We start from the raw sequence: 27,050 nt of genomic DNA on the forward strand, positions 1-27,050 counted from the left end.
CTGCTGAAAGAAAAAAAGTGCAGAAGTAGAACTAACTATTTTTATTTTAGCAGATTTCTATGTAGCAAAGCACAGGGAGACACAAAGCAGAGCCAGGTATATGGGGCTTTGACATTTAGACAGAGATCAGCAGTGCATTGCAACCTGGAGGACAGAGGGCTTCCGAGCAAAGGCAGTGATGGAGCAAAGTAACACCATCAACTTCTGTTGAACTCATGACTCCATTTTGATTCAAGCTGGACTGAATGGGGAGGCAGGGGTGAGGATAGGTGACATGATCTCCGTTTCTTAAAAAATTTGCCCTTCAAGAATAACCACCAGCATTCACCTTGATGAAGATATATCCTTTCCTTTGCTGGAAGAAAAGTATCATAGGATAGGATTATGGGTCTCAGCAATGATACTGTCACAGTCAGGGAACATCCCGTAACAAAGCCTGCTATGATACATGTGTCCATCAGCTGTTGATCCTGCGGTCAAAAACCTGCCAGCGGAATTGGCGACCAATAGAGGTGGGATCACTACACTCTGAATGACCACAACACAACTCACTGGTACTCTAGTATTGGCCATCATCTGCACCAAGTAAGGACTGTGTTTGTTATGGACCTACATGAAGGTCATCTTTTCTGTCCCGAAAGTCCTCCTCTATATGGCGGCCAGAATTGACTGGGAAGTAGCCTGGAATTTTTAATGAAGGGGTTCCTGAGAGCTATGAATGATGGTGGAAACAAGGGATTTTGAGGAAGCTGCTAGAAACAATCCCCCAAAAGCACATCTGGCATCCTACAATGACAAGGGAGAAAGAACAGGGTGTTGGATGCAGTGCTGGCCAAGAAAGCTTGTTGCCGGGTCTCACTGACAGAAGAGCACTATTGTGCTAACCAGACAGCTCCTGCTAGAAATGGAAACTTATGCGCGAGTCTGAACACACTCATTTGTGCCATACCCAGTAATCTGCTGATCCTGCATTGATAATCGCGACCCAAAATGATCTGGCTGCGAGCTGAAGTTCAGAGCGAAACTGTGTATGAATTGCTAATCCAGCCTTCTGAACTGCCCAGTGCCAATATAGCACACTGAATTCAGAGAAAGTGCTCGTTAAGTAACTTGTGCAGTGGATGGTGGTTGATGTTTTAGTCCTGTTTTTCCAAGTGTTCTGTTTCAAAACCTCCATCTAACTTTGAGCTATAAAAAACAAATAGACTTATTAAGGATTGGGTGTTGTTTTGGTCTGACCTTCCTATCCCACAGAACAATATCTCATGGTGAGCAATTACTTTCATTCATTATTACTCTTTAGAGTACTTTTTTCCTTGAAAATACACACTTTTGGGTGAAGTAAAATATTAAGCCTTTTGAAGCATAAGTTCAGTTGCTAGAAATTGAAAGAAGCCCTTCACGCTCTATAAAAGGAATTTAAACTTCCATTTATAATGGAGATAGTACTTTAAATTTGGATGTGCTTTTGTTAAAAAAAGTGAATAACATTAAATTATTTGCTTTGAGGTTAAGGGGTTATTTTTTCACAACGAGTATTACTTTTGGTACTGTATGATTATTATTGCAAACCCAATGACTTTGAACTAAGAATCCCGTATTCAAATGCTATTAAAAGTAATTTTCATTATAGTTTTCTGAAACATTTTAATCAGATCATATAAAGTCAGGCAACTGAGGTAATATACATATGTGTCCACTTTTCACTCTCCATAATAATTGCTTCAGTTCCACTTACCTTCTCAAATACTGTTGCTCTAATTATCTTATTTCTCAAGTCAGGATCTTTTCAATGGCTAAGTTTATCTGGAGTCAGAACGTACATATTACATATTCTCCATATAATCTGTAACGGTAAATTCATATTGATTTAAATTAAGTTTTTCCAACCTAAGAAAAATAAACATATCATTTGAAAAATTTTGAAGTCAAAGGAACAGATACATATGCCTAAATACAATATGCACTTATGTAGTTTTTTTTTTTCCAAAATCATATTCTGTATTGTAGACATGATCTTACATACACAAGTTTAATACTGTTTTAAATTATATTTCCCAAATAAACAAAAAATTTCCTCTTGTTGCATACATTGTATTACTGCTCATGTTTTCAGTTTTAGCAATATGAGCTACTGGCAGTGTATGTAAAAGTACTGGGTCACATAAAGACTATACTTTTGACTATCCGGAACATAAAATTCAACCTTGCTAATTGGAAGCTCTTTTGGCTTTCGTACAAAATGAAATCCTTTTGAGAGGATGCTATCCTCTTAACCTATGAAGAAAGGAGACACAAAATTAAACACCTTTTCTTATACGCTCTTATGAGAATCAGTCACTTTGGACATTACTAAGTGATATCTTCTAATTCAAGGAGAAAAATATAGGTTCAATTTTTTTTTCAGATCATATAGTTTATTAGTTTTCAGATGTTATTCTCAGAGCACTTGTATTTAGAAAGTTCAGAAAGGTTCTAATTCAGTTTTTACGGTAGACAAATTTTCTTTGGGACTTGAATAGAGTTGAACTTGTACTCTGTCCTCTCATTCCTTTGATGAGAACCTTAGTCAAGGGTTTGAACATTTATTGATTACTTAGTTTTCTACAGTCTAATTAATGAATTAATTTAATTAATTAGTTGAATTAATTGACATGTTTAATTATAATCATTACTAACACATTCCAGCTTTCTAATGAGATTCCTTTCCTTGCCAAATATGTATCAAGGCCTATTTTATCCAAGTCATCTTCAAGTCAGAGGACAGGAATGCATTCTGGTAATTAATGGATTAATTTAATTAATTAGTTGAATTAATTTACATGTTTAACTAATTATAATTATTACTAACACATTCCAGCTTTCTAATGAGATTCCTTTCCTTGCCAAATATGTATCAAGGCCTATTTTATCCAAGTCATCTTCAAGTCAGAGGACAGGAATGCATTCTGGAATATCTGGATTTCATTTTCTTTTGTTAACATGAAAGCATGTTCAGTGTAGGCCAGCGCCGTCTGTTTTTGCCTCTCTTTATTTCCTCTTTATTCATACAAAACCATTTTTCATTCCTTATGCTTGCTCAGCCAAGGTGTCACCCAATGTCCTCATTTATTTCCTCCATTCCTCCTGGTGATTACAAGCCTTACAGATGCTAAAGTAGTTTGTTGATGACTCCTTCTGTACTTTTCACTAGTAATTGACAAATCAAGCAGTTAGCTGAATAGGCAACTTACTTGTGGTGCAATACATTGATTTATCTTAAAAGTTTGCATAATAGGTTTGGCTATGATTAATTTAAAAGGAGTTCTCCTGTGAATATATGGCATATTTCTGATAACAATTTATCATCATTTGCTTCAAATAAGGGGTGGAGCTAATCTCGGAAAGAGCTTTGTATGTTTGTTTGATGGAAGCTGAATGCCGCCCCAGCTGAAAATGCTGACTCATCTCAAAAAATTTCCATTTAATTTACACTCAGCGCAAAGCAGCAAAAGAGCTAAATAGTACCCTCAGAGGAGCAAACTGAAACTATTGCTTGAACAAGTCCTTGTAAACTGCAGGGTTTAGTGAGAGAGGAAAAATACGTTTTGAAAGGCGTAGATGGGAGTAGATTGTTACAGAACAGGGATGTCGAGATGTTTGCTGTGACTTGAGGAACATTTTGGTTTTGTTTGTCTAACAGTAGCAGAGCCAAAAAATTGTCAGTAACTCATTTGAGATATCGACGTGGCAGTGGAATGGGAAAGGCTGCAGGGTGGTTTATCTCTTGCAACCTGAGAGCCCTTCTGCAGTTTCAGGGATCTTTGACTTTTAAGATGTCGGGATGTTAGCACATACCTGCACCTCTGTGTAGTTCAAGTGGCATCAATGGACTCGGCATCAATTTCTGCCACAGCAGCCTTGGCAAAATTTCTTGGTGAATTTTTCCTGGGGCAAGGCCAGTCTGTCACTTCTGAATTCTCGTTCCTTTGAAATCAGTAGGACTTTCCATCAGCAGTAAAATCCAGATTTCTCTCAAATGTGTAAGCAATATTTTCTAGCAATAAATTTGTTGTGTAGTTCTTGTTGGCTTTTTTCCCCCATGCTATTGGAATTTAATTAACATAGCACAGATTATCTTTTAGTAAATATGCAGCATGTTTATAACAGCTAAATTGTCTTCCTGGTATGTTTCACTGACTGGTAAAATTAATGTTTTTTATTTGTTCAGATGGTTTTTTGGCCCAACCAAACGAGCAGATGCCGAGAGACAACTGTCATACCCTGGAAACCAGGCAGGAGCCTTCCTAATTCGAGAAAGCGAAAGTCTAAAAGGCGAATACTCACTTTCAGGTATATTCTAGTTTTTCATCTTAAGCAATGTTTTAAAAATTTCTCAGGTGATCTGGACTTTTTTGAGAATGATAAACTGTGGGCATGAAAATTAAATTAAATTCATAATATTTCTTTCCCAGGAGATATATAAAGAAAACTCGGCAAGATTCATTTGGATTTTTACTAACATTTATTTTGTAGGCTTTGTTTATTAATATGCTCAGAGCAGAAATTAACTTTCTTATGCTTAGTACTTCTAGTGTGCCAGCTGCCTTAAAATAGAAACTATTTTCATGATTAAAATGCCAAAATATACACTGCAGTTGTACACTACTGTTCTGATTAGTACACAAAATAAAAATTAAACCATGTTGGCAGATATCTGCAGTTTAAGAAAATGAGATTTCTGCTAGAGCACACCCTTAGGTTTATATTTATTTGTTTTCAGGGACAAAATGCTAGGAAAATCTTCAAAGCTCTACTTTGGAATCAGTCATATTTCATTGAAAAGTTAGTTGTAAACATGAGTAAAAAGTTAAATTTATGATGATGATGGGTTTTGAAATGTATTTAAAGTCCTTTATTTGAATCCGAAAGACTATCAAATAAGGACACTTATTTGATAACAATTTTACTTACTCACATATATGTACATGTCATCTTTTTCATGTCATAGATATTTGCCATATTAGATAGTAAACATGATTGTTCATGGGTTGTTTTCCGTGAATATTTTATATCAAACTTGTCATACAAGTGTGAGTCAAGAGTATAATGTTGTCCCTGAGACAACAGGGCTATACACCCAAACTTCCTAATGTGCTCTACTTATATAGTTCCATACGCCAGTGAAGACTCTTGATGTTTGTGAATAAACGGTTAAGGTGTCACGTGCAGAATTATGTCAGTAAAATGAGAGGCGTCTTGTGCATAACCAGATTCTTTCGTATTGACTCCTCTTCTGCCTGGATGTTTATGTGTCAGTCATCTTCTGAGCATTACACAGAAACACATTAAGCAGCTTAATGAACTTTTGACACATTCTTGGTTTCTCTTGCCGAATCATAAGGAAAGGGTATATACCTGCAATGTCTTGTGGTAATGGGAGGGTTGCTTTTTATTGCCAAGACAAAGAAATATTTGTTGCCTGTGGAGTGAAATACAGGGAAGTTTATGAAATAAATATGATATCTACAGTTCTGTGAGAGTTCATTCCATAGTCTTCAGTTCGCCCTCAAGGAAGTTAGTTCTTGCCAAGAAGCTCTGATAAGAAAACTAACATCAGCAAGGAATCAGACTGCTCCCAAACTGTGACTGAACTGTGTGTGCACCCTTTTATCCAAAGACTGTGTTATAGCCACAAACCTTTCAAAATGCTTTCCCTCTATATGCCAACTTATCCCTGTCTTACATGGTTTCAGCTTCCTTCAAGTGCTCTTCATCGGTGAACTGATTTCATCCAAGGACTGGGCTGAACCGTAACAGTGTCGTATTATGCAGGGAAGGATAGATAGGCCTGTATTACCCGCTTAATGCTGGCACTTGAATACATGACACCTTACTAAAAATCAATGAAAAATCTTGTGCTTGTGCACTTAGGGGTGGAAATGCAATTTCTTTTTGTTATTCTCCAACTGTAGCCTTTTAGGAAAGATTCAAAATCTTAACTCTTCACCTTGCATCCTGACTACTTCTTTAACAGGAAGGCAGCAGTACCTTATTTAAACTATGAAGTACCGCAGAGAAAAATCCAAGAGAATGAAAATAAATATTAGGCCAGCATTTGTGGTAGGATGAGATCATCCTTTGATGCTGCTGTTTAATTTTTTCCTTACAAATCATGGATAGAAACTATATTCTATCTGATTTAGTATATTTGATTCAAGTATAAAAGCTTGTGGTAGACATTTTTCAGGTTTCTGTACAAGCTTATTTGGGAACAGAAGATTTGATGATGGCTGATAACATCAAGATACGAAACCTTCAGTGTGGCTTTTTCCATGCTAGTTTGTCTGATGAAGGAAGGGAAGAGTGGCGCTGAAGAACATAATATACGAGAAGGCAAGGCTCCTGCTACAGGAGACAGCCCTCCTTCATGCACAAACATGGGTTGTCCTCTGAGCATGTATGCATGTATATGTGTGTCATCTCAGATTTATTAAGCATTTGTGCTCTTTCAGGCAAAGGAAGAGAATAAACTCTGAAGCAGTCTGTAGACAGTGAGTATTAATGGCAATTTACCACTGCTGCTAGATCTTTTAGCAGCTTCCCAGACTTGAACGTAATTTAGCCTCAACGTTCTACTTCATCCTGAAGAGCTAAATATTATTTGCTGCTTACTGAATAGGCTTGGCTGACTAGTGTCTGTTTGTCTTGTGCAAGCTTTTTTGCTTCCAACCTAATAGTATACGTAACGGTCCAGACATTGTATGTGCATAATCTCATTTCTTATGTCTACTTTTGGGAGAGCTAGTGCATTCTAAAGCAAATGATGAAGTGGATTGTACTGTGGGTAGAATTAATTGGAATGAAGGTTGTTTAGTCCACCAGATGCTATGGAGAAGGCAGTTTTTCTGACTCTGTCCTCTTTGTTCCATCAGAAGGAGTTATAAGACCCTCAAAGCAGAGGCAGAAAAGCAGTGTTTTCTTGAGGAACAGTGATTCAGGAGTATATTTCTTTTAAGAGGCCTAGGATGGCTTCTATCTCCATGGTAGCTGATACACTGACGGGGACGAAGTCACAACCTGATATTTTGGAATATATCCCTAATTTCTGTTTCCAATTTTTTCAGTGCAGAAAGAACAGACCCCCAAACTCCCATCCTCTGTAGGACTGTTTGGGTTTGCTCTACCTGCTATTGCTGTTTTGGTTTCGCTCCAGGGTAGATGATAATGACTAGAACAGTGACAACCTGGCTTTCAGAATTAAGATCTTTAAGAAAACATTGTAACTCTCTGTACAGACTAACATTTAAGTATAATAAAGCTAAAAAGGAAAAGAAGTAGAAAAGGAAGAGAGGTTTTTACCCAAGCACCCATAAACTGATTTTATGACTTTCATGCTTGATTTCATACTCGTATGGGCAATGTATAAGAGACTTAATGGTAATGAGGGAGACAAATGGATCTCCTTAGGAAAAAAAAAGGAAAAGAAATAAACCCTACCTTTCATTAAAATGAAACTCTTCACTTCTAACTTGCCTTGATGGGAAAACTCACAATTTGTAAGATTTAGATGATAAATGACTATTTAAATTAAAAACAAAAAGTCATATTCAGAAAGGTTTTTCTCAACTGTGAATGGTTAAATGGAAAGCACATCAAACCAGATAGGCCACTGAGATGCGTTGCTATCATTTTAAAGCGTTTGACATTTTAAAAATAGGTTTTCCCATTTTAAAAATGCACATGTTGTCGACAGATTTTTATGTTGATGACTCCAGCATCTGGTGTGAAATGTATTAAATTTTAAACATGTTGGTGTCATCTTAGACATTGCCTCTTTTTAATTAAAAGCCATAATTTAGATGTGCTCAGCTTAATTGAGTGTCATTGCCAATGATAGCAGGAGGCTCTCTACTTCCCCCCTCACTGAATAATGGTATCTGAAAGACTGATTGCATTAAATGACAATGTAAATCGTTTGTGTTTTCTTCCCTTTTTTTCTCTGCTCCTAAAAAAGATTGTGTGGTTTCCTCTAGGCCAGATTGGCTTTCAGCATAGGAAAAAACAGGTAATAGCTTAAGGCAGCAGACTGATAGCAGTGGGAAAATGATGGCCGTAGCAGGAGAACAATTTCGGAGCAGCCCCTGCACCCATTCCGTGCTGGTGAGAGTGATCTCACAAGCCACCCTCCTCCCACATGCACTCTGGGCATGGAGACTGAGCACGGCTCCTGCCAGCAGCGCTGCACCGTCAGTGCTGGGGAGGACAGCTGACAGGAGAGCTGTTGGGACACTGATGGTAATGGTGCCTTATTGTCTCCATGATTCATTTGGTGAAGATCTTGACTCTGCTGATGCCACTATAAATTTTGCTGCCCTGGGAAAGCAGTAGTAAATTATTTTATTCTCATCCTTGGGGTGGCAAAATGTACTTCTGCATGGCCCAACCTTATGAAGATGGGAAGCAGGGAGAGGAGAATGCTTCTGCTAAGCCAAACCCTTGAAGAAATCTAATGGGGAGTGGCGATTCTTTTGGGAAGGTCAAGTCAAGGAGAAAACCACTGCAGTCTTCAAACCTAGTTGCTTTCAAACTGTGTGAAGCTGAATTTGCGATCCTGTCCTGTTAAACAGTCTGGTGTGGATATAGGGAAGACTGGAAGCACTGAGGGGGTTATGGCTAGCTCTTCCCTGTGTGACAGATGCTCTGTGTCGTGTTGGGCATGCTGCAGCTCTGTGAGTGTGCGGTGCAGGACTCATACAGCCAGACTCAGCCCCGGGATACAAGTAAACAGCCCCCTGTCAAATACCGCACTGATCTCAGCTGCTTATCACAAGCAAAGATGGTATCAGCACAGAAATTTTCTCCAGATTCTCCACACATAGCATACGCCTGACCTGTATGCTGGCAATCATAAGGCTTCGTACAAGGCTCATTTAAGGAATTATAGCACACCCCTCAAACCAACTCTTGCATTAATATTAGCTGCTTCACAAGTAATAATTATAAAGCTGCTAATAAATAAAGCAGGTAGTCAAACTACTATCACGTGTGATATACAACTGAGGCTGGATTAACACAGTCATCCTGTTGGCCTTTTATTCATCATAAATAGCAATTCATTTGGCCAGATGCACTTTACTGTGAGCTTTGGAAAAGTCATTACATTTCCAGTCTGTTGTTACTGAATTACTTTTTCCTTCATTTTGCTTCAGTGCCATTTCCAAATGATACATCACAAAAATATACATGCATTTTATAATTAGAAAATGTACTAATTATGAGGACTTAATTTAAAAAGAAATGGTATTTGAAAAGTGTGATGTAATTATCTTTATACTATGGAGTTATATTTACAAATATTCTTATTTCTGGTCCTCATGCAGAATTGTAAGTTGGTAAATCAGCTCTCAAAATATTACCTGTGGCAGATGTAAAATCTCCTAATATTTTCAACAGCTCCTGTATGCCCTCTGGTGTCCTGGGATGACAATTGCACAATACAGCACAAAAATATTTGCTCATACATGACAGTACTTAAGAAAGGAGAAATTTTTCTTTTTAACTTAATCACTTAAATAGTGAGAGAAATTATACTTTATATCAGCTTCGTTAATAGCATGCAACCCATAATTTTCTATATTTTTTTCTAGATACAATATGTAGCTCTGTAATCTTCTGTTAGTATAACCAAAGTGATTGCCAAAATTCATGCAGTGTTACAATATCAAGGATCTATCAGCTATGATATATCTCCAGGGGAGAGCAATAACAATTTTTTAGACAATTAGATTTTGGAATTGTAACAGACTGAGGCTGCTTCTAGGATTGAAAAATATTTCCATTAAATTATTTAACTAAGAGTAACCACTAGTCTACATGACTAAATTGCAATTGTTTGCTGGAATTTTGGCTACTAAAAGGTATATTGGAAGTAAACAGCAGAAGGCCTTTCCCCTGTGAGTCCCTTCTGCTTTTCAGACTTTTATCTTGTGTGAGGGCCCTGAGAAGGGGACAGTAATGGTAGTCTCCCAAATCGATGGGTGTAGAAGGAGTCACCTGGCATATTGGAAGGGTGTAATGTTGGGCGATGAGGACCAGGATGGCAACTGGAGCACCCCCCTCCCCTTGAGAGCTCCGTCCTCGCTCATCATGGAAAAGCACTGTGTTGTTGCATTAAATGCAGGGTGGGATACCCCTCTTATAGGAGCTAAATCAGTTACCCTTCAGTATGTAACATAGGCTCTCCATTGCCCGCTGGAAATGGACAGTGATGTCTTAGGCACGGAGTGTCATGCTAAATCACACCCCACATGAGAGCCTACATCCCTTTCCAGCTCTTCAGAACTGCCCTCTCTGCTGACGCTCAGCCTGCCATTACTACTGCTGATATTCCTTTATAAAGGCGATCTCTAAGCCAGTGGTCTCCAAGTTTTTTGATTGTGCACCCCTACCAGTAAAAAGAGTTCTGAGCATTCACCCCCGACATATGTTTGTTTGTTTATTTATTTATTTGTAAATTATATACATGTACTACTGTACTGATAGATTATGTACATTATAGAACATACACACAAAAAAAAGAAATTAAAAAAGGATGAGATAAAGATGAAATAAACAGTATTTTTAAAATATTTACTTTATTTTATTTATTAATGGTACAAAGAATACCTTTTTCCCACATCCCAAAGGACTGTCTTGCACACTCCCCGGGTTGCATGCACTCTGCTTTGGAGACCACTGCTCTAAGCCAGTTTCTGATGACAGAGCCATCAGAAATGGCAATTACAAGCCTACTATTCCTTAGATAACATACTAGGTGAGTGACAGTGTATTTTTTTCTCCATCTCTGGCCTGCTGCTGGTCCAGGTCTAGCCCCAGCATGCAGTGGCCCAGCCTTCTTTCTGACACCTCCAAAGAGTGCTCTGGTGGACACGAGGAAGGACACTTATGGTGTCATGACATGCAGCTAAATAACCAACAGGAGATGAGGAGAGAAAGGTCTTGTTGACTGGGAAAGAATAGATGGGAATAAAACACATTTCAATGGAAAGGAAGTCATCAGCTACTCAAACCAGAGTGTTATTGGCCTGATTTTTGCATATTCCAAACATGCACAAAACTCAATAAAACCCATGGAAGATGTGAGTGCTTTCCAGAGAATCATGGCCGTGTGGAGGGTATATCTTCCGCCTCACAGAAGATGTCTTTATGTATTTTTTGTGTCAGTTCTTACGGTGCAAGCAAGAACCTCCAAACCTGAATGGTTAAAGACTAATAGACTAGGTATGTTAAGCTATCTAAACAGTGGGCTTTGGTTTGAAAGAGATTTTGTATAGTTGTCATCTTTGAAACTAAAGGAATTTATTTTAAGGTCCTCATAAATACATTTAGGAAAATTATGATGGATTGGCCGTAAGCTATATTGTACCATTGCTATAATTCCTGGAAACATAATATATTTAAATCTTCTTAGTTTTTGATGGTGTATCTGTGAAGCACTACAGGATCAGAAAGTTGGATGAAGGAGGCTTTTTCCTAAGCAGAAGGAAAACTTTCAAAACTCTGAATGAGTTTGTTGACTATTACAGTAAGAACAGCGATGGCCTCTGTGTGGTGCTCGGAAAGCCATGCCTAAAGGTAAGAGTTGGATGCTACATTGTGCAACATATTTTTTGTAAGCTAACTCATCGGATATCAGTCAGAAGGTGTTAACCCAATATCTGCTTCTACCATTTCAAAATGTTGATTATCTGCTTATTTTCAGGAAGTTCTGGGTAGCGCTACAGTTTCATTCTTGAAGCTGACATGTTAATAATAAAACACCATGCCGTTTTGAACAAATCATCGTGTGGCTGGAGGAGAAAATATGCCAAATCATGATATATGAATACCTTTTTATAAATGTATATGGAGATGAAATCTCCAACTTCATAACTCTAGCTGTCCATAAGTAATTACTGAGACAAAACCACAAGGTTCGGGCAAGAAATACATCACTGTTCAAAAAGCTTGCTAGAGGGATGATTTCTAATTTGTACTTTTAATGGCAGGATATTTTCTTTAAAGTATTTCTTATTTCTAACAAAAAGTACGCAGGATGTGGACTGTACTTTATATTCTCAGCTTACTTTATCACGTGTGTGTACCCTAAGGAAGCATTATTTATATCAGTTGCGACTTTACATGACATAGTTAACAATGACTTGCATATGCTGTTGAAAAAATATTAGAAGTCTCAATTACTGTATTATTTATTTCTTTTACCAGGTACAAATTCCTACTACTTTTGATTTGTCATATAAAACTGTCGATCAGTGGGAAATAAACCGACAATCTCTGAAATTGTTGAAAAAATTAGGATCTGGTCAGTTTGGTGAGGTATGGGAAGGACTGTGGAATAATACCACCCCCGTGGCAATCAAAACATTAAAACCAGGTATGTGAATTACTCTTAAATGCTAATAATGTGAAATGTTAGCAAGGGTGCGCCTTCATTTTTTAAATTCTACTGAAAAGAGCTTATCCATCTATGCAACCATTCTTAAAATCCATGCAGTTAAACATGAATGTTAGTAAAGCTCAAGGTCCAGATATTCTTTAGCATTTTGAATTACAATTTTATACAGTTTTCTGTTTCCGTATGAGCTGAACTCATTCTTATTCAGTATCTGTATTACATAAAAAGGCAACTCCAGCAAGGCCATCTCTTTTGTACAATATTGCTTGCATGGAATTGAATGACTACATTTCATCTGTAGGTGAAGTAATCGATTTACTACTGGTTTGTCATCTGTAGAATTTCTTCTAGTGATTAGATGCTATATTATAATGATTCCTGCGGTAATATAGAATATGTACTATGTTAAGTTTGTATTTAAGAAGTGCTTTAATCTTAATATTGATTGAATAAAATTTCTCAAAGTTTTTGATACACATTAATACCCCAAATTCGCATATAATATAGGCTCGTTACTAATACAGGTTTTAAGATTTTTCTTAATTATTTTTCATTAACTTCAAGTAATTTGTGCATTTTAAATTGACAACATAAAATATCTGCCAGCAGATGGCAAGAACCACATAGGTAAGAAAGGTAGCCTGGATGACATAGATGTTTCTTAAAAAGAGATAACAACACAATGAGTTGTTGTTAATTGAAAAAGCTTGTGTTGGGCATTAATGATCATGTTTCAGGAATCAGAACAGATTCAGCTCTTTGATTCAGAAGAACAACTAAATATGCTTGAGCTCTGCTTGAATGGCCTCCTGAACAGGGAGGAATTTAAGTATGTGTTTTAGGGCTATCTTGTATCAGGATACTGTTTGTCGTTTGGGACTTGAAAATTGAAAGCAAATAAGTACCTTTTTTTCTCTGCTTAACTGAAATTAGAAAAACTGCTCAGACTAAAGGCCTTCTATAATTCATGTGAAAGACAACATACTTTTTTCAGTGAACAGATGCATCTCCCTAGTGACCCAGTAAAGACAGAAACCATCTTCAAATCTCTTTGTCCATTTCTCTTTCCTAAGACAGTATCCACTAAGCCTATACCTTTTGTGACAGGGATCCACGTGCCTATTTTTATTGACTCCTGAAACCACAAGTCTGAAACCAGTCTTTTTCTCCTTGTGTCTGTCCTGAATCTTCCATTCTGCGGTACAAGCCCACTACCTCGTCTCATACACCATGACTAAAGAGTACCTATTATTTTCTTCCTCTTTACAGCAGTGTTGCACATACTAGAAAACTATTATCAAGTTCCTCTTCGGTCTTCTCTTCTTTAGGTTAAACAGCTCAATCAGATTCTTTGTGTAGCTCAGATGTTTTAGATGTCCCATTGTTTTCAGAAGATCTTTACTGGGCTGTTTTGAGGTTGTAACCATATTTTTTTCCAAGTATGATGCTAAAAGGAAGAACAAGTCTAGATGTGTAAAGAGAGGGATTTTCTTTACGTTTCTGACATGCTAGACCTCTGTTTAAACAGTCCAATATGATGCTTGCCTTTCTTCTCCATATGACAAGAACCTAATATTTCCATCTGTGTTTACTTTCCTTTAGTGATTTAATGCAACATCTGGACAAGTCTGTTTTATTGCAGAAGACTGAAGGGTTCTTCCTAAAGTGTGAAATCTCTTAAACAATATTTAAAGAAGGAAACTAATGAAGCTGAAATGAAGAACAAGACCAAGCTGTCTTAAATTTTTGTGACATTAAATTTTCTTTTAGAAATTGTCTTTTCTTTCCTCTTTAAGAAAATATGTGGCAATTAGCACTCTAGGAAAAGATTTGTTTCTCATCAAACAAAATAATTAGATTTTGAACAAATTACAGTGCATGCATTTCTACTTATTTTCTTTAGCGGGAAAGTAGAGTTGACATTTATCTCGTATTGCATATGCAAAAATAGGAAGCTATCTTAATCATATTTCATCTCCTTCTCTTAATAACTCATTTCAAAACTCTAATTCAGCTTTTCCTTCTGTATAACGGGGATAGTACATATTATCAGTTCTCTGTGAAACAAACTTCTATTTTAATAATGGATTCAGTTAGAACTGACAAGACTACCCAGAAATACATGAAACACTAGTGGCAAGTTCCAGCTGCAATTTACCTTCTTTTTTTCACTTTTCTTTTTTTTTTCTTTCTGATGCTGATCAGCTGAATGACTGCTACTAATACTCTACCTGAAGAAAAGGAAGAGTTAGTTAATTTTATATCTGAAACAGATTTTAATATGTTTAAGGCCAAACTGATCTGTGGAGAGCCATTCTTTCACTGTTGTTCAATTCATTATCCTTTAATGTCTTGCTGATAAAGCACACAGAGAACAAAATACTTCTAGAGGGACATGAGCAGGAAAAGAAGTTTTTTTCTTGTTTCTATAATAATAGGGTGTCCTAAGAATGCACTTACAGAAGACTATAAAACAATAAAAAATAATCACATAAACTTCTTCAATAGGTTTGTTAGCTAAAAATTAAATTTTATACTGGAATAAACATAATATTCACTGCAAACTTGTTCTTATGTACAGACTAGCACAGTACAGAGGAAGAAGCCCCTTCAGCTGTGATACTTTTTGTAGTATCATAGTTCGGCTGGGAAAAAGGGCTTGATTAATCGATACTTTTTCCACCTCCGTTTTTTTTCACTCTAGTCTGTCTCCTGTTAAGGTCAACAGTAGTAGTCTTATTGATTTCACAGTGGGTTATATTGAGTCAGGGCTGACACAAGCCCCACCTGGATGCGATGCTCGGATAGCAGAGAGTTTGTGATGTAACACTGTGATAGAGAAGTCGTGCGTTGCATTTAGTGATGCTCAGCATGAAGACTTTGATTCTCAAAGCCATCTTGATAAATTACATAGGTAATACAGAATCTCTTATCACTGTACTTTGTGAACTATCTCGTTATACAAAAACAGTTCAAACAGTCTCAAATGGAAGCATTTAACCTTGTAGTATACTCCTCTAGGGAATTACCCTCTTCTGCACAATGTTTTTCACCACTTGGAGTGCCTTACTGTAATCAATTAGGACATTGGTTTTCCATAGCTTGTTCTCATCGTTACTCATGAGGAATAACATTTCAATAATTAAAGCAAAGCCCCAATACCCTCACCCTAATCTGAGTAATAAATGCTTAGCTTGGTACTAATAAAATTATAGCAAGGGCTAGGTCTGGTAATTTCATTCATCATAATATAAAGATGATAAGTGAATGGAAAACATAGTAATTCATGAGTAATCAAGAAATGCATCACGTTGTATGTTGATGACTGAAGCTTCCAATAGTCACATAGGCAATATTTCAGGCTTCAAGTGTGATACACTGCAAAACGATCCTTTTCTGTTGCTTGACTCAAAGATCTGAATCAGTTGTCTTTATATTGGGAAGGGGGAGCCTATTTTAAAACAAAGTCTTTTTCCTAAGCTCCTTTACAGTGTAGACCCACTGGAAAAGAAAGTCATCAGAACAACGGAGGGGTGTGAAAAACTGTAAGTGATCTGGCAAATATAGGGGATTGAGATAGAGAAGGTTCTGTTAAAATGGCTTTACCACCAGAAAAATTGTGACATGGAACCATGCTCTCATTTCCAAGCAGGAACAGGTTAATCAAGTAACATAATCACATAGCAAACAATATAGAAGAGCATAATGCAATCAGTACATCGTAGGTTTATAGGCCTGAAGACCAGAAGGGATTTCTGCTAGTTTTTCTGTTGAGCGTTATTTTGCAGTGTACATTTGTCCTAGATCATGTAGAGTCTGAATACTTTGCTGTTACATGCTGTTACATTTCACCCCTTTGCTGAGAGAGAGCATTTATATTTAATCAAAACACAGCTTGTTCTTGACTAGATAATAACTAGAAGTCTTCTAGTCCTGAGCTGGAGGCACAGAGAGAAGTTGCCTCTGCTATCTTTGACAGTTTGTATCAATCAATCAATATCACTATGCCTGTAAGAATGTGGGCCTAATATCTCATCTGGGTTTACCTGGTGTCTTCTCTTTAACTCTTGTTATGTTTTCTTGTAATAAAATAAAAACCTCCTCCTATGCATTAGTTTTTCTTTCTGCTCTGGAGGTACATACGGAGCGAGTTAAACCAATTTTCAATTGCGTTTAGAAAGGCTAAATACAGTTTCTTGTTATAAGGTACTCTCCTCATTTCTCAAATAGGTTTTCTGGACTTATACTAATTTCTAGCTATTGTTGCTAAAAGGCTTAAAATGATTGTGTTTAGGTAGATGACTTTCCAACCTGTAGGAAAAATTAAACTCCCAGAATTCTGGTGAGATGGCAGTGATGGACTTTTCCCACAGCCAGTTCTCACTTGATGCAAATGTGTGATTCCTGACTTGTGAGTAATTAGGGTATTCAGAAATTTGTTTCCATTCCAATTTGGAGCAAGAGCTGATTTTTTCAGATATTGCACACATACTGGAAATTTCACAAGCGTTTCTTTCAGAAACATTGTTGTGTAGCATACTAGCTACATTTTTCCTATTTTTAGGCATCTAACATCTTAGATCTATCAGGCTTTTTAAATAATTATTGGGAAGAAATAAGCACTTACATGTCAGATAAATCATACTATAGATTGAAATGTACATTACAATGAGAGAATAACATGCTATTAAAGCATGTTTCTTTCCCTTGATTGTAAAGTCTGGACCACTAACTCAGATCTAGGTGCCTGAATAATTGCCTACAGTTGGAGGAGGTGAAGCCAGCTACCAGCAGTGTTCTGTAATTCCACAGAATTTACAACAGTAACAAAACGGAGGAAAATGTCAAGCTGGTGGAGCCTCTGAGATCTTAAACTAGTCAGCCTGGGAGCCCTCTGATCAAGAACTGCAGAGGGATTGGGGTTCCTAAGGAGGCTACAGGAAATGTCCCTCTTCTGATGAACCTGGTGGGGTGTTATTTCACTCCCTGCCTCTATGATTATGGAGTATCTAGTTTAACCAGCTTCAGAGTTTGGGGTTTCCAGTCCACTGGTTATGGACAACAGGGCTCCACACACAGCCCTTATGGACTGCAAGGGAGATTTTGCAGGAGAAAGAACTCAACCAGAGATGTTTTCAGATTCAACGAACCACCCTTTTTCAATGAATTCCTGTTTCTGCTAGCAGTTTGTTGTCCATCTCCAAACAGATTGTTCAACACTTCACTATCGAAAACATCAGAAGATGAAATCTATTGATCCAGAACCATTTTTTTCCCCGACTCTTTAGTGACTTTTTTCAGAGCCAGTGGTGGATTATGGAGACCTTCAAAATGTCAGAATGATTAGTCTGTGTTCTTTATATTTGTGTAAGATTTCTATTAACCTTGCAGGAAGAGTCACAAGACTCATCATTAAACTAGAGTCTTTAGGTTAAAGTAATACCAAGTATTACCTTTAATATCTTTCATTAGTACAACAATATTTAGAACTTTTTGTTATCCTAAACCTCATTTGTGAGTGTGAGACAGGCTGAATTATGCTAAAAATCATAAATCTTGATCCTTTAATTAGTACCATCTTTCTGTGTCATCTCACCACTTAATGGTGTTATATTCAGAGGTTGCACCATAGCATTCTTGTCCCCCTGGGACAGTACCCTCCCTTGCAGAGGATACAGATGGTGGTCATGTTCTTCCATCTCCTACTGTTCTTTGCTTCCCTTTTCCCTTCTCTCCCCTTTCCCTCTTCCCCTTCTCCCCTCATTATTTCTGGCAATTTTAGTTCGCCCTCTTATTGTTCCTCCCACAAACATCCAGGGGAGAACGGCATGGGAAGAGGAGACCCCAGCACTGGTAAGACAGCCTATCAGCCATGGTTGCTGCTACATCCCCTCTGCAATAATCATAGATGTCCAAAGATTTGAGTTTCCCTCTTTCTTGATCCTCTATCCAATTGTTGATACTGTGCTCCCTGCCACCTCCAAAGTAGGACCTGGTCCACATGAAAACTGTCAGTGGAGCAGGAGGTTCTTTTTTTTTTTGTGCTGCAGAGAAGCTGAAGAGTTCCTACTTCCCTACTTTGTCTGTTTGGTGCTCCCCAGGATGTCTGTGATGGGTTTCCTTCTCCACTTGCCCTCTGATTATGCAGTCTTGTTTTAATACTCTCCTATAGGCTGTCCCAAATTAGTGATTACATTAAAAATAATACTCCTTCAAAGGAGAATCCCATGAATGCATTTTCAGATGTCTATAAACCCCCTTATCTTATGCAATAACCCCAATACCAAAGGAAACATAAGTTCCTAACTTTATAGGGGCATGACTGAGTACACAATTACTTTAGGCATCAGGTGAAAAATTGAGCAGCGTGGGTTTGTTACTGTGTCCACTGCACTATGAAGACCAAATTTTCCACAGGTAATAAACAGGTGCATAAATATGAGCCATCCATCCTGTGTTGAAGAACTGCATGAACCAATGGCAGGCTTCTTCAAGCTTCTGGCAGTGAGTTGCTTAAATGTTTCAGCAGTGCATTGAAGACACTCTAGCTGGGTTTGAAAGTTGGATGTACACTAGTATTTCTAGGCCACAGTGATTAAAATGCATGGCTCCAAGGCTAGAAGGCACAGAAATATAGATTTTGTTGAAACAATCTGCTGATCACTGTGGCTATAAACAAAAAGCAGTGGTAATGTGATGCCTTCATTCAGATAATTCTCTTATTTGTGCACTGGTGTTTGACTCTGCTTTGGAGACATCTGTGACATTTTACCAGCCAAAAACATAGTGATGGGTATGTGGATGAAAAAACAAAACACAAGAACATCTTTGCCTTAAGGAACATCTCTGACTTTTGAGTTGTTGACCCACAATCATCAAAGAGGTGTAGGGATCAGCGGATAGGAAAATGGTCTAGAAGCCAGCAATTTCTATTTCTGTTCCTGGCTCTGCACAGCACTGTCTTGCTGTAGGTCTCTGAACGTGTAATTTCACATTTCTGTTTTTATTTCCTACTGAGGCATTGTTTTTTCTGTTTAAGTGGAAATCATTGCAGTGGGGATTTGCACTTTGTCCTATTCTGAGTGTGATGGATTCTCTAGAACCTATTGTCTGGGCTAGCTTACTTCAACTGTCAGCATGCAAAGCAGACATCTATCATCACCAATTAATCGTATCTGAGAAAGTTCCTTATGCCTGTTCAAGTTGACAGATGCATTTGTCATTATCACATTGTAAAGCATCTCCCAAGCTTCTCTCTTTGCATGGAACCTGCCCAAGCATGACTTTTTTTTAGGAGGCTTTCTCGAAATAGTCTCTGGGTTGGTACTGTCAGCGGAGGTTTTAATAATATTTTCAGTTCTTCAATATGTCATCTCTTTAGTGCATATGCAGTGTAAAAAGCTTTGCACTCAGGAAAGTCTCCCAATTTCCCTGAATAAAGAAATTCTTTTATTCCATTTAGTTCAGTACATAACCTTACACTAACTTGTAAGTTCACTTCTGTATGGTGAGAAAGCTGCTTGAGGATTGTTGGATACCTATCTCATTCTCCTGTTAGTGTGAATAGTTTACACTCAGTCTCTTGTGTTACCAAGAACTTGGACTTTTTAATGTTATTTCTTCATTACGCGTAAACATTTTCAGAAGATCGCAGTATATGCTCAATGTAGTTTGTACATAAATTCATTTTGTATAAACTTATTCAGAAGGCAAGGTTGCTCTCAAGTATGAGGTTACTTTGAAGTCATTTGGGAATGTTTATTGACAGTTGCAAATAAAGGGTCTCTGGAGGGGATTATCAAATATTTAAGGGCCGCTTACATTTAGGCCAGTGGAAACTACATAAAAATAACTGACCTTTCTCTCTAACTCATAATAATTCCAAATTATCAGTGTTTATCTTATAATGTGAAGCTTCCTCAATTCTAGAACAAAATATTTTCAGAAATAAATTAAATTAGAAGTGATTTCTGGCAAAGCAGCACATCATAGAACACATCAAAGAAACATAGTCCAACATTTTATTCTTAACAAGGACTTTGACATTTACAAAAACATTTTTTATTAAAAAAAAAAATATCAAAACCGTATTTTCTTCAGGTACTGATCAATCTAATTTCAAACTGGTGTCTTACACAAGGGATACTTGTAGTTTCAGTAGAGGCTTCTGTTAACTAGTTGGTTTTTGATCAAGTAGTTTCTGCTTGCAGTAATCTGCTTTTCACACTGTGTTTACCACTTACAGCTGAAAACACATACTTCATTAAAAACACATGTAATTCAACTACAAACTAAACCCCCCCAGTTATTTGAAACTCCATATGGCATATATTTTATATATTTAATTTATATAAGCTTCCTCAAAGAAATGTATCATAACTTCTTTGCCACTATTGTGACAGGCTTTATCTAACTCATTTGTAACTAGCACGTTCGCTTGTTTTTAGAGGCAGTTTTTACTTTGCTTATCTAGTTGCCAAATTCTAATCTTAGACAAAACGCTGATAAAGACACTTTTTGATTTTTTTAGTTAGCATCCAATCCACTTACTAACTATAGTATAAGAGCTACGGGGTTCTGGGGGTTTTGGTCACTATCTGCTACTTGTGTTATTTAAAGGTAAAAAGATATAAACTAAGTAAAACTGAAGGTTACATGTGCTCTTTAAAATATGCAGAAAATACTTATTGATCTTTATCACTGGTTTGTTATAGTTATTATTATTAATTACTTTTACAGCGTAAAGGATTTGCTGCTATTCAGCTAATAGAATACTTCCCTCCTGATCAATTTATTGGAAGTTGTCATGTGTGAAAAACATGTTGCTTGGTTTCAGTTTGTTGGAAGAAGTTTGTAACGATTAAACTGAGAGATTCCTTGTAGGCAAACTTTGATGATGGGAACAAATCAGAGACTGTAATTTTCTATGGTGTGAAGAAATCCTGTATAATGATACATAGAGGGCAGGTGATTTGGTAGACCCCAAGTTAGTAAATAGTTTATCCTTTTTAGGATCAACATGTCAAATTTTGGCACCAATGCTAAATCACTAGTCATGCTTATGCATTTACCTTTGGAGGCAGAATACCTCACACCATGCAGCTTCTCTGTAGACTTTAGGATGATTTCCACGACAAAGGCGTGTATCTTGAAAAGAGTAAGCAAATGGACCACAATATTAAACCAGTATCAAAGTGAGTCCAAACCCTTTAAAGATAACCCTAGGCTTTTTTTTTGAAATCTAGGATTGGTGGAAAGTTCAAATAAAGCTGTAAAGATTGTGCTGCCCTAAACAGGAAAGGACATAGCGTTAGCATTGCCAGAAGTCTATGTCAGAAGCGTTTCTGAGTAATTCCTCTTGCGTTGATGTACATCATTGCTGTGTTTTGGGAAATAGGTTGGAGCACTTTTCAGGAGACAGCATTCAAGGCAGATGTTGGGTGAAGGTGGCCCAGGCTCATTTGTCAGTTCATTCTGTAGAACAGATTTTCTGGTCGAGTTTTATTGTGGATTCATTTAGCATCCTCCCAGCATTTCACTTCATTTAAACATCCATGTTTGGAACAAAGCCAAACTCCCAAATGAACCTTGTCGGTTACCTAATGTTAAACAACATAAAATAAAGACTCTTACTCCTGCAGCCTTGGCTTTTTAAATGACTCCGTCTGCTTACATTAAGAAGAGTCTGTTTTTAAACATGGCATAGAGCAGACTAGACTTGGGTAGATTTTTTTCCCCCAAACTTTCACTATAATCTTTTCCTAATGAAACTATTTTCTTTGGGAGGAAGGAAACTTTTGACTAGTTGGATAGTTTCACATTTGTTTGTACAAGTTTTGTGAAGTAGATGTTATTTACCATCTTCGTCAAACATCTGAGAATATCTGAACGCTACTGGGTCATCCATAGAGAAAGCTTTTCTTCCTTATTTGTGCATGGTTTTTTTCTAATCAGTCCCTTATTCAGGATGTATGAGCTCTAATCCTAAATTTGCCACTGACTTTAGTTCCCTGTGCCATTTCTGTATTGTTTCTTTGACATAGTTTATGCATTGACTCATTGGCTATACGAATAGAACTAGAGATATTATGACCTTATGTAACACAAAGTTTGGATCATTAACTGTTAAGATACTTCTGCATTTAAGGGAGTATAAAATTACTGTTACATCTGTGCATACATGGGTATTTCTAATAAGGTTGTTCCAGATCACTATAAGAATATTTTTATATATATATTTGTATTTTATGTGAACATTATAAATACTTATTTGTATTTATGTATCTAAAATGCACACATCCATTCCTTATATGCTACAGTGATTTCAGTGCTTTCAGGCTTTGATTGCTGAAGCAGAAAAAAATAGTGCAATAAATTCTTATTGCCGCACAATTTTTCTGTCAGAAATTTTATGTTCATTACCTAGGCACTCTTACCTCAGTTTCTGGCCATTTCGTTAATCAGTTGTAACATGATTGTTCACTTAAATTATATCATTTAACACTCTAGCCTCACTTTTTTCTGCCTGGGGGAGGCCTGAGGGAGGTTAATTTTAGCCTGTATATTTCTGGTGGCTGGAACATGTGTTCTCTGTCCCTGCGCAACTGGTATGTTTCAGTCAATAACTGTTTATTTCAGCTGCACTGTCTGTTTTCTGTGGGAACTGTGAAGATTTGAGATGCTGTCCTGATTTTGGCTGGGGTAGAGTTAATTTTCTTCCTAGTAGCTGGTACAGTGCTGTGTTTTCGATTTAGGATGAGAATAATGTTGATAACACACTGATGTTTTAGTAGTTGCTGAGCAGTGCTTACACTAAGTCAAGGACTTTTCAGCTTCTCATACTGCCCTGCCAGCGAGTAGGCTGGAGGTGCACAAGAAGCTGGGAGGGGGCACAGCCAGGACAGCTGACCCAAACTGGCCAAAGGGATATTCCATACCATATGACGTCATGCTGAACAAAAAAATGGGGGGAGATGGCCAGGGGGTCACGGTCACTGCTCAGGAACTGGCTGGGCATCAGTCAGCGGGTGATGAGCAATTGCACTGTATATTGTATATATGTTTTGTATATTCTTTTATCATTATTATTATTTTCCCCTCCTTTTCTTGTCTTTATCTCAACCTACGAGTTTTATATTTTTTCCAATTCTCTCCCTCATCCTACTGGGGTGGAGTGAGCCAAAGGCTGTGTGGTAGCTGCCTGCTGGGTTAAACCACAACAGATGCTAATGTACTTTGAAAGAGAGAAAACAATCTCAGTTATTCCCTTAAGACTGCCAGGCTGGTACGAAGACCTTTAATAACCTCAGCTTATGTTATATGCTGTTGTTTCAGGTTCAATGGATCCAAAGGACTTTCTGAGGGAAGCACAAATAATGAAGAACTTGAGACATCCAAAGCTTATACAGCTTTATGCTGTCTGTACTTTGGAGGACCCAATTTATATTATTACTGAGCTGATGCGATATGGAAGTCTTCTAGAATACCTTCAAAGTAAGCAAATGACTATAAACTCATTTCAAGGGGTGCCACAGCTGTTGGTTTAGTAAATACACTAACATAAAAGATAGAAGTACAACACTCTGGTATAATATAAAAGCTACATTATTTGTCGCGTGTGGGGATGAGAAAAGAGGAAAGAAAGAGGTTTATGAATTTTTGACGTGCCAAAGTATTTGAAAAATAGGGGAGAATCACATTCACAGTTTGATTCTTGCCATATAATGACCCATATTTTTCCACCCAGTTCTATGAGTAGATGGGAACATACACGGACAGAATAAAAATATAAGCATACAGAAGGATAGGTCATCATATTTGACATGAAATAGAGGCACTTCCACAAAATGTGCCTAAGAGCTTTGAAATCTATTACTAGGCAGGGATAGCCTTTCACTGTGAATTTGTCCCTTGCCTATCGCATCAGGGCTTTTATCTCAGCAGCACTTCAAAGTGCTCTTTTGAAGGCAAATAATAATTAAAAATAAAGTTGTACAGCCTGGAACAGACTAGCATAATGATTGCACTTTAAGTTCACCCCTGCTATTGAGAAATGCTTGATTCTAGTGTTGTTACCCATTTTCAGTTTAGCAGATGTCTCTGAGATGCTAAATGTCTCTAAAGCTGTAATGACCTGTTGAAGACAAAATGTTCGCTGCGATTGCCTTGCTGAATTTCTTCTCTGTCTCCAGCCTTTAAGGCAAAGCCCTGTGAAATACCACAGACAGTATTTACCATGACACATGCCTTCCCCCATCTTCTCTGTGGAACTATTTTTTAGGTGAGGCTCAGTCCAGGGACGATTACAGCTAAAGGAATCTCTGGTAGAGAGACAGCCCCACCAGTAACTGCACAGAGAGGGACTGCGAGAAGCTTGGGCTAGATCTTCTCGAGTTTTGTAGGCATTCAGTGGCCAGAGGTAGCAAGGCACAAATTTCCTTTAAATTCTCATCTTCAGTGCCTTTGTGTGCAGATTGCTGCTTATCTGATTGAAAGAGCCTGGCACATCAGGAAATGATTGCTGTGCATGAAAACATATATTGCACTGGAGAAATAGCTCTGAGAAAGCCAGGATGAGTAAGAGCTATTGCAGAGGTGAAAATTGGGCTGTTTGTGCACGGAGGGCAACATGTCCAGGACACACCAGCGCTGCAGCCTGTGTGTGGATCAGTTGCCAGCATATGCACAGCAGCTGCCCTTGCTGTAGGCAGCGCATGTATGCAGCCTGATCTTTGCCTAAGCGCTCATTCCTGTAGCCCTGCATCAGAGAGACTGTGGAAAGTCAGCTGGTTTCCAGGCAGCTGTCAAGATAACTGTGAAAATGGCCAGTTGAAACCCAGTCTAGTGGTATCTCTCCTTGTCTGATGGCCTATGCACAGGGGGATAAACAGAATTAAGAGGTGGAAGCAGAGATCCAGGTGCTTTGATAGGTATTGGTCAGAGAAAAGCCACTGCCATCAGTGTAATAAGGAAAGAGATTTGAAGCTCGCGTAGAGCTCTGTGACTGGAAGTGATCTGTATCGGCTGGCGGTCAGAGCACAGCTCCTGATAAGCATTCTTGAGACACAGTCACTGCAGGAACCAGGAAAACATTTCCAAAAGGCTGCTATCTCTGTGCGCACTATGGGTAAACATGGCAAACTGGAAGAGAGGGAAAGTCCAGAGATCACTCTTTGGTTAAATTTCCCCTCCTAGAAATGCATGGTATGCTTTTCCAGCTTTAAAAATCCCTAATATTTCATGCATAGTGACCATTGCATTCCACCGTAATGGCAGCTACTTAATAATGATGGGCATGTGAATTCGCTGTGCACCCTGTGAGTGTACTTTGGGATACTTCTTGATGAACACTGCTACGCAGAGTTATTGAGTTGCCACCAGTATGAGAAAAATGCAGCTGAAAACTTTTCTTTGTTATTGGATGTGAATGAAATTGTCATAAATGCATGAGTGTGTTTATCAATTCTGATAGACCTGGGGCTTGCTCTGGCAGGGACGCAGTCTTGACGTTCAGTGAATTATTACGGAGGCAATGCTCTCAACTGGGGAAAATGCTGCTTATTTATTTATTTATTTATTGTCAGGCATCTGTCAATGAGAATATTTTGCTGTCTTTCCTATATGAGATATTGTGATTGATTGCTTAGAACAGGGTGCAGACCCTAAGCCGCCTTTAATATTTTCTCTAATAATTTTTTCATATAAAGGCGATAGTTTTGTCAAAAAATATTAGTAAAAAAGGATGCGGAGGTGCTACATTTTCTCCACAGGAGAAAAGGATAAAGAATAAGCCATAGGAAGGTTTTATAAATTCACCAGTAGTGCCTGGTTTTGAGCGTGGAAGTTATACTAACTTTGGTTTTTTGTTGTAGTTTTTCCTTCTTTAAAACACTTTAAACCAAACTAAAGCACATGTATACCCATATGAATACAGCCGGAAACTCTTCCGGCCTGCTCTCAACCAGCCAGATGGGAGCTGGCTCTGGTCTGAAAAACTCCGTACTTGTACTAATGCAGTGCTGTGCTTGAACTGGCATGCCTTGACTGGCCCAACCTGGGATTTTGGAAGTATAGTCAGAAATCTTTGTGGGACAACCGTACATGATTTGCACTTCCGATCCCAAAGAGACTCGTGCTTCATCTTTGTGCACAGTTAGCAGCTCCTAATCAGCTGAGGCTCCTCCTTACAGCTTTCCCTTCTTTAGCTCCAGAACAACAGCAGTGCAGAACCAGCTCGCAGAGAGAAACCCTCCAAAAAATACTGCAGCAGCCAGGGCAATGGTGGCCTCTTCCGTTCCCACAGCCCACATGCTAAAGGCAGTAGGTCAGCGTGGTCTGGGATCCCAAGCAGGCCCCAGTGGAAGAAATAGTCTTTCAATGGCAACTCACCATTAGGGGTGGATCTCGTCCTTGTCCTTTAACACAGTGCTCCTGTGTCTCCTGCAGGGAATAAGACGGGGAGGGTTTAGGAGCTCTAACTCCTATTCTGCACTGAAACATCTCGTTAAACATGAGGCTTATGAGTCATCCTTTTTTGCGGTGACATTGCTGCGTTCTGCCTCTTGGAGCAAGCTTGTGTCAGGCCAGGCTGGGAGCATCGGCAGAGCAATGACAA

General features: G+C 38.1%; 1 protein-coding gene across 1 annotated transcript in view; it reads left to right on the forward strand.

Moving 5' to 3' along the window:
* Positions 1 to 27,050, forward strand: part of FRK (fyn-related Src family tyrosine kinase) — a 53,602-nt gene that overhangs the window by 19,641 nt on the left and 6,911 nt on the right. Inside the window, exons 2-5 of the mRNA XM_009325670.1 lie at positions 4,211 to 4,332; positions 11,453 to 11,616; positions 12,247 to 12,415; positions 23,771 to 23,929. Of these exons, the coding sequence (XP_009323945.1) occupies positions 4,211 to 4,332; positions 11,453 to 11,616; positions 12,247 to 12,415; positions 23,771 to 23,929 (614 nt within the window). The remainder of the gene's footprint in view (positions 1 to 4,210; positions 4,333 to 11,452; positions 11,617 to 12,246; positions 12,416 to 23,770; positions 23,930 to 27,050) is intronic.

Source organism: Pygoscelis adeliae, unplaced genomic scaffold (genome assembly GCF_000699105.1).
Source record: "Pygoscelis adeliae isolate BGI_AS28 unplaced genomic scaffold, ASM69910v1 Scaffold54, whole genome shotgun sequence".
Taxonomy (NCBI): domain Eukaryota; kingdom Metazoa; phylum Chordata; class Aves; order Sphenisciformes; family Spheniscidae; genus Pygoscelis; species Pygoscelis adeliae.